We start from the raw sequence: 9,166 nt of genomic DNA, 5'->3' as shown, positions 1-9,166 counted from the left end.
GGACTAAGTCTGTTCGAAAGTCCATTCAACTGAGTCAAGCATTTAACTTTGCTCTGTAAGCTTAAAGTAGACTTTCAACATTGGGAAAAGGAAACTTTAACTTGGTTTGGGCGTTAGAATATTCTGAAAATGAATGTAATGCCAAGACTAATATATCTCTTTCAGACACTGCCAATTAGGCTCCCATGGAACTTTTTGACAGAGTTACAGACAAGCATTACAAGGTTTGCGTGGGTGGGCAAACACCTGAGACTTCGTAGAGCAATACTGTCCCTTCCAAAAATTTGGGAGGGTATGGGTTTTCCAGATATGGTAAGATGGTATGAGGCCTCTCACCTTACAAACTTAACCAAACTTAAATTGTGGGTTGACCTCAAAAACGCAACGGTGGAATGAGTGTTAGCGGGTTTAGCCTGGTCCCCCCATGCAAACTTGTCCTGCGACGATAACTCTGCGGGTAGTTAAACACCTGATTAAGACAATGCCTACCTCATTTCCCTCCCCAAGTCCTCTCACACCGGTGTTGGGGTCCTATGCATTTTCGCCTGGTCTGATAGACTCGAAAATTGCAGTGTTGCGTCGACAGAACATCTTTAAAAGTCTTCATTTCTCAGTAGCTAATAAACTTTTGTCCAGCCAGGAACTAGAGGCCTGCTTCTATACTGACTTGGACTTTTTCCATAGGGCTCAACTGGGTACTTACCTATTCTCGTTACGCAGGGACCATCAAAACCTTCAACTCACACCACTCAAATAAATCTGCGTAGAGGGATCTCAACTCACTCACTCCCTCCCTCTTCCATTTCTATGCTTTGCTGACAAACCAAGGGGATATGGCCTACTTGACCTTTTTACCTTTCAAAGACAAAACGCTTCCCTAGAAAGCAGATATCAGGAGGGAGGTTACAAACTCCTCACCCGGTGGTACAGAACCCCTGCCAAGCTGCATAGGATATAGCCTCCTGTTTCAGAAATGTGTTGGCGCTGTGGAGAATCTGTGGGAACTGTAATCCTTTTGCATATGCCCAAAATTAAATAACTTTTGGACTAATGTAAAGTCCACAATTAAGACTCCAATAAAAAAATAATAATTTAGGAACTCCCTACTCAGATTACTGCAGCGAAAGCCCGTATACCAGCTTTGTGGAAGAGTACCTGTCGTCCTATTGCTGCTGCCCATTGGCGTACCAAAATTACAGATATTCAGATTATGGAAAGTCTCACCATGACTTTGACAGAAAGACAAGTATTGGAAGATCTTGACTCTATTTTTAATTATAGGGATCAAACACCATTGGCCTCTCTGCCGAATGGCACATCAGGAGTGGTCTAGGATCCGTGGGGTGGTTTCCCCTCCCAGTGGTGATTTAATACCACCTGCAAGACTGTGCTATTGTCATTCAAAGTGATAGCACTAAAATCTGAAAATTGTCCTGGGCAGAGAGGGGGTGAAAGTGCCCGGTAGACATGTGGTTAAAGGAGTTAGAAAAATAACAGACCTACTGGTAGGGTCAACAGGTAATAAAATGTTACAAGGGCAAAAAAAACAATAGACATTGCTGGGTTAATACCAGTGATAAACTGCACCATACTGTATATGTCTTTCTCCCAATAGTTTCCCATTCACTCTGAATATGCTGCATAATGTAAAATATGCAATATTTCAGACTTTGAATTTTTTTCCTTCAAATTGTGACAAAAAATTAAATAATTATTTACAAAACGCTATGCATCTCTTAAGTTTTACAGCAGATTTCACAAAAGTCACAGAAAAGACACAAACACTGTTTATTATATCAATAATCAGAAACATGCAAGGGAAAAAAAATAAAACTCCAATGCTCCATAACTGGAAGGTGGTTGGCTTTAATTTAAGAAAATCAGTACAAACCTTTAAATTTTATTTATTATTGCAGAACTACAAGTAAAAAACACAAAGGAATGATGAATATGCAAAGTAAAAGGGGAAATGTAGTCATTTTTGATGCACTGGATGCAAGAAAAAAAATATATTCTAAAAATAAAAAAATTAAAATAAAACCTTGGGAACCCTGAGCTCCACTTGGTCCCAGGGTAGTTGGTGTAGAAATATCACCCCATTTTTGGGGAGTTTGTCAAAACAGGTTGCATCTGTTTACGCATTGAGCCAGACTATCAGCATACCCCTATTGTACTCTGTTACCGAATTATATTCTCCAAGCCTGAACTACAATAAACAGTCCATTAATACAGCATACACAGCCTACCTGCCTAAAGTTTATATTTTTGTATCCAGACATATTTGTAGTGTTTCATATGACCCTACTACCTAAAGTCCAATTGAACCCTTCATATGTATTATTTTAATGTAATTTTTTATTTTATTTTTTTACTACCAAGTGGTGCAGCAAAAGTTAACTACCCTATGCTGGTATAGGAGAGTTGGGCCCCCTCTCATATCAGTATCCTGATATGCAATTCTCGAGTGTTGCTCAAATCAACAGTGCTGCTCAGGGAGTGGGAATGCTGTTGATTCAAGCAGCATTTGGAGGGGTTACTGGACCACTAGAGCTAGCCTTCTGCTTTGTGTAAAAGTTCAGTAGTCCGACTCTCCTATGTGCTGCCAGCACACTCTTAATCCAAACTGAAAAACTTTGCAGGTAAAAAAATAAAGAAGCCTAATATGTATTACTGAATATGTAACAGGCTTCATTGCAGCAATACTTTGAATCTGCCAGTAATGTGGTATTCTGGGGGGAAAAAATTGCAGAAGTGCACCCTATGTAGGCTTTTACCTGTCTCTAACACAAAACAGGAAAAATTGCACGTTACGGAATCAGGAGTCAAGAATCTGAACTTCAGCAGTATCTGTAAAAGTTGCAGAAATGCAAATACATGCAAATCAGATTAAGGTAAAGAATCTTCGATTTAGTTGTAATTGTTCCCAGACAGCATTAGAAGTTAGTGGATCTTAACTACTTGTTGCCCAAAGTCACTCTTAAAAGGCATCCTGATAGACAGACCTCTGCGTTAGGACTACAAAAAATAAACGTTTCTCCACTGCTTTGTACTGTGGAAGGCCAATGGGAGAGGCGGGAGATGCCAAACTTAACTCAGTTTAAAGAAAACCTGAATTAAGAGAAATATGCAGCCTGCCATTTCTGACCTCCATTTGAAATTGCTGAATGATTGCTCGTCATGCAGATCAAGGGATGGGACTTCACTCAGACCCAGCTTGCTGCATGCTTCAGGGCCTCCCCCACTTGGCAGCAGTCAATTATTTAAACAACTTCATTGGAAGGAACCTGCGTGAAAATTTTGTGATGATCAGCAGCAGCCACCACTGAGCAGTATTTTCTGACAGCTGCAGGTGCTATTGTCATAATACAATGTCCCAACAGGGGATTCCTTTATCCACCTCTTTTGTGTGGATGAATTCATCGTTTTTTTTTTTTTTTTTTTTTCAGCTAGCCAGCTACGGAGATTTCTAATGGAAACCCTGTGGAATATATGTTAGAATTTCTCCATACCAATGCAAAGTAAAGAGAAATCTTTTTTTTTTTTTTTGCTTCATTAAATACGGTCTTTCTACTGGATAACTCTACTACCTGGAGTTCAGCTTTAAAGGGAGAAGGAGTGCTAGAGCTGCAAGTGTACTAATAGTTCATAGGCAGATTGTGTAAAAGATGACACCAATTTTGTCGATTACAAGGAATACACAGGACATACTCAGTGGGTTGGAGCTTTCATCTTTTACAAATTAGCAAAAGCAGAGGCGGCCAGGCAAACAGCATTTTAAGGAAAAGGGATCAGTAGTAGCAACGTACATATTTCTACCAGTGCAGTTTAGCTTTAGAGCAGAGGTTTGCATAAAAAATGCATGCATTTTCATTGGGTCATAAAATGAAAAGAGGCACTTTTAACCATAGGTAAGACATACGAGTATGTCTGGGTGCCTTGTATCACTTGAAACAAAGACCAGTCCAGGCATATCCGTTTTATAAGTCCGTGTTGGAACATACAATAATCAGATACACAAATATCATATTAAAATTATACTCAAAATGAGTGCACAGATGCAAATGTAAAATATTAAACATGAAAACAAAAATTTCAAATTAACTGTTGAACTGGTAAACTTGCAGCTGATCCCACTAAGGGTCAACGTTATGGTCTTTAAGACATGCCATCATCATGTTCAAGGAGTTCGGATTTGGATACAAACAGATCAGCAAGCATGTGTTTTGGAATTTCTGAGCCTCTCACTTTTAACATGTAACAGGCATTTTCTACTTTTCCCAGGCTCTGTTTTAAGGTATACAACTTTCTTGAAATCTCATATGGACCAGTGTTACCAATGTAAGCAAATCCATCAAAAATTTCACGCAAGAACTGAGTCAGTTCAAATGGTGTATTGATGTCACCGTTTCCAACACTACTTATGCACAAACGCATCAGCTCTCCAGTAAGGTCAGCTACTCCAAGCAAATAATCCACATGAGTTATCTGCAAGCTTAATATGCTCGGACTGGTTTGGTCTTCATTGTTTGAAGCAATATTAATCTAGAAACAACAAAATAATTTGTTAATATTTATTTTATTAGTAAAGCTCATTAATATTTACATATTTTCACTACATGCACATCTAAGCAATATTTTCACTACATGCACATCTAAGCAATACCATACCGGAATATAGTAAACAAAGAGCTCTGTCTCTGTTTAAAGGCAATAGAACAATGTAAAAGTTCTAACAAGCACTTCTAAAAACATTTTGTAAAAATAACTTAATTGCACAATAGCACAGAATCAATAGTAGTTATGAACATAAAACGTTAACGTTTCCCTGCTTTACCAAAAAAAAAAAAAAGACCAAGTTAGACTTACCGGTAACTTGTTTTCCAGAAGTCTTTCAGGACAGCACCTGAGAGATAGCGACTCCACCCTCCTCGTTAGGAAACACCTTCTTCCTCCAGACTTTAAAGGGAGGCGCCTCCCTACCACACATCAGTTGTAGAAGAGAACCTCCGGCCCCGGCTGGAACACATAAACACATACGTTAGTCACAGCGTAGCATAATATAATACCATAGGGCGGGATGCTTGCTGTCCTGAAAGACTTCTGGAAAACAAGTTACCGGTAAGTCTAACTTGGTCTTTCCCAAGGCGTCTTTCAGGACAGCACCTGAGAGGATAACAGAGACTTACCCCTTAGGGCGGGACAACAGCTTGCAGGACCTTTCTGCCAAACGCCTGATCGCTGGCAGAAGTGAGATCCAGTCTATAATGTTTCACAAATGTGTGAAAACTCGACCACGTCGCCGCCTTGCAGATCTGCTCAGGGGTGGCACCAGCTCTCTCTGCCCACGTAGACGCCAGAGCTCTGGTTGAGTGTGCACAAATTCCTGCTGGAGGAGATAACCCTGCCTGGGAATATGCCTCTGAGATAGCTAATTTCAGCCATCTAGCTAAAGTAACTTTAGAAGCCTGAAAACCCTTTTTTCTTCCTGAGAAGAGTACAAACAGTGAATCTGAACGCCTGAAGGACTCCGTCCTTTCTAAATAACTCAGCAGAGTCCTTCTGACGTCCAAAGTATGGAAAGAAGTCTCCTTATTTCCTTTGGGGTTAACACAAAACGTTGGCAGTACTATGTCCTGTATACGGTTCTGAACTGAAGCTACCTTCGGTAAGAATTTTGCATCTGTTCTAAGAATAACTCTGTCAGGAAAAATGGAAAGATATGGTTCTTTAATTGACAGAGCATTTAGCTCACTGATCCTGCGTGCAGAGACAATGGCAATCAGAAACACGGTTTTTAATGTGAGAAACCTAAGGGAAGCCTCCACAAGAGGCTCAAAAGGCCCTTTTGTTAGAGACTGTAGGACTACCGACAAATCCCATCTAGGAAAAACCTTAACAGGAGCTGGCCTAGATCTTTTAAGAGCTCTAAAGAACCTGATCACCAGCGGATCTGAGGCCACAGATTTTTCTAAGAACACCGTCAGGGCTGCTACCTGCACCTTCAGGGTACTAACTGCCAGTCCCTTGTCTGCACCATCTTGTAAAAACTCCAAGATGGAGACAAGGCTCCCTGGCACCTGGGCGGCTGACAAACACCAAGTTTTATAACGCTTCCAGACCTTAGAATAAATGGCCCTCGTAACCCTTTTCCTACTTGCTAAAAGGGTCGAGATCAAACGGTTGGAAAACCCCTTGCTCCTAAGGAGCTGCCTTTCAGAAACCAGGCCGTGAGAGCCAGGCTGGCCACTCCTGGATGGTTCACTGGGCCCTGCAACAACAGATCGTGTCTGAGGGGCAGACGCCAACAAGGCTTGATTGCCAGGCCTAGAACTGTCGAAAACCAAGCCCCTTTTTGGCCAAAAGGGCGTGATTAGAATAACTGGTACCTTCTCCCTCTGAATTTTTCTTAAAATTAACGGGATTAACTGAAATGGGGGGAAAGCATAGCAAAGACGAAATTCCCATGGATAAGCTAGCGCATCTGTGCCCAGCGAGCCATCGCGACTGTCCAGGGAAAAGAACTGGGGAACCTGGGCGATCACCCTTGAGGCGAACAGGTCTACTTCTGGTAAACCCCATTTTTCGGCAATCATTGTGAATACCTCCGGGTTTAGAGACCATTCTGCTTCCCGAATAGCGTTTCTGCTTAGGAAGTCCGCTACCCTGTTTAGATCCCCTTTTAGGTGGACTGCTGATAGGGATAACAAATGTTTTTCCGCCCACCGAAGAATCTCCATGGCCAGTACCTGAAGCGACCTGCTTCTTGTACCCCCCTGTCTGTTTAAATAAGCCACTGCCGTGGCATTGTCTGTTAGGACCTGGACGTGATGGGACTGAAGTTCCTGAACAAACAACTCCAGAGCTAAGGCAATCGCCCTGAGTTCCCTCCAGTTTGAGGACCTTATTGTCTCCTCTTTGGCCCAGGACCCCTGAGTGAAACGTGTTCCTAGATGGGCTCCCCACCCCCAGGAACTGGCGTCGGTTGTTAGTCTTTTCCCGACTGGAAAAGCCCAGACTAACCCTTCCGATAAGACCTCCTGTCTTTTCCACCACCATAGGGACCTTTTAACCTGGGTTGACATTCTCACCTCTGCCTCTAGGGATGCCACTGTGTGATCCCAAGATTTTAGAAGGAAAGCCTGCAGACACCTGAAATGCATTCTTGCCCACTGGACTGCTGGCATTGCTGAAGTCAGAACTCCCAAAGCTGACATAACCTGTCTTACTGTCAGATTTTGGTTGGTCTGTAATAAAGACACTGCACCGGAAATCCTGTCCTTTTTGTCTAAGGGAAGGAAGATTTTTTGCTCCACCGAATTTATTAGAAACCCTAAAAACCGAATCTCCTGAGATGGGTTTAGGGACGACTTTTGGAGGTTCAAAATCCAACCCAACGCCTCCAGATGGCTGCGAGCTTTGCCTAGATTGGTCTGCAATTCCTCGCTGGATGGGGCGAAAAACAGCAGATCGTCTAAATAAGGAATAACTGCGATTCCCTGAAGACGCAGTGGCGCTAAAGCTTCTGCCATTATTTTGGTAAAAATTCGGGGAGATGATGACAGGCCGAAGGGTAGGGCCCTGAACTGGAGATGATGAACCATACCCCCCAACCTCACCGCCAGCCTGAGAAACTTCTGAGACTGGGGAGAGATCGGAACATGTAGGTATGCGTCTTTTAAATCTACTGACGCCATAAAACATCCTGGCGTCAACAGGTTTTTGACCGAAAAAATTGAGTCCATTTTGAACTTCCTGTACCTTATGGACTCGTTTAAAGGTTTTAGGTTGAGAATCAACCGAAACTTCCCTGTCGGTTTCTTTACTAGGAAAACATGGGAATAAAACCCCTCCTGCTGTTCTTGCAGGGGTACCTGTACTACTACGCCCTGTTGCATCAGTTCCTCTAGAGAGGACTTCATGGCCAGGGCCCTTACTGGATCCCGCGGGGTGTTGGTAATCAGGAACCTTTTTGGGGGGTCGTTGACAAACTCGAGTGAGTAACCCTGCGCGAGAGTGGTCAGGATAAACTGATCTGAAGTTATCCCTGACCACTGCGGAAGAAATTCTTGTAGTCTTCCGCCCACCCGCAGAGACGAGTCATTGCGATTTTTCGGCCTGTGTAGGAGGACGGAAGAGAATTCCGCCTCTACCCTTCGGCTTCGGGGCGGACCAACTTTTCCTTCTCCCTTGCAACTTGCTGTCCTGATCCTGAGTTTTTTGAGGTCGAAAAAGACGCTTTGGTACCTGCTTTTTCTTTTTGACCGGAAAGGATCTCTTTTTATCGGCTGTCCTGTCAAGAATATTATCGAGGTCAGAGCCGAAGAGCAAGTCTCCTGAAAAGGGTAACCCACACAGCTTATTCTTTGAAGCCGAGTCACCCGGCCAGGTTTTAAGCCATAAGGCTCTTCTTGCAGCATTAGTTAGAGCTGCTGACCTGGCCGATATCTTAATTGCCTCAGCTGAGGCATCTGCAACATAGGCCACTGCCGTAATCAGGGTAGGAAAAGAATCTAAGATTTCCTGTTTAGGGGAATCTGCAGCTATATGTGATTTTAACTGGTTAATCCAGTATTCTAAATTTCTGGCTACACACGTTGTGGCCATTGCTGGTTTTAAATTGCTCATAACTGATTGCCATGATCTCCTGAGCAAAAGATCCATGCGTTTGTCCATCGGATCTTTCAAAACTCCCATATCCTCAAAGGACAGGTCTGTGGACCTTGAAACCTGGGAAAAGGCGGCATCCAGTCTGGGCACCTTGTTCCATACTGCTGCAGGGTCCTCCTCGAAAGGAAAACGCCTTTTGTGGGCTTTGGAGAAAAAGGGCTTTTTCTCTGGATCCTGCCATTCCTTCCTAATGGCCTCAGAGATGACCGGATGAACTGGGAATGTTCGGCCCTTAGGTTCATCCAACCCAGCATACATGCGGTCATGGAGTGATAATTCCTTTTTCTCCTCACTTAAACCAAGCGTAGCATGAATGGCTTTAAGGAGCCCATCGACCTCTTCAAGGGACAGTTTGAATTTAGAGGGGGCTACCTCAGAATCCTCCAACTCCTCTTCCGAATCTTTAACGGAAAGAGCAGTGGACTGCTTTTCCCTATCTGAAGGGTCTTCAGGCAGAGATTCTAACACCGGGTTTGAGAGAGACCCCTGGGAAGACTCT

General features: G+C 43.1%; 1 protein-coding gene across 1 annotated transcript in view; it reads right to left on the bottom strand.

Annotated features, from left to right (window-relative positions):
* Positions 1-2,391: 2,391 nt before the first annotated feature.
* TSNAX (translin associated factor X) overlaps positions 2,392-9,166 on the bottom strand; it is a 44,259-nt gene continuing 37,484 nt past the window's right edge. Inside the window, exon 6 of the mRNA XM_077486233.1 lies at positions 2,392-4,542. Coding sequence (XP_077342359.1) covers positions 4,156-4,542 — 387 coding nt within the window. The 3' untranslated portion in view covers positions 2,392-4,155. The remainder of the gene's footprint in view (positions 4,543-9,166) is intronic.

The sequence above is a fragment of the Lithobates pipiens genome, unplaced genomic scaffold (assembly GCF_037356315.1).
Source record: "Lithobates pipiens isolate NorthernLeopardFrog02 unplaced genomic scaffold, aLitPip1_a1.2 Scaffold_18, whole genome shotgun sequence".
NCBI lineage: Eukaryota > Metazoa > Chordata > Amphibia > Anura > Ranidae > Lithobates > Lithobates pipiens.
This window is presented reverse-complemented; position numbering and strand designations above follow the sequence as displayed.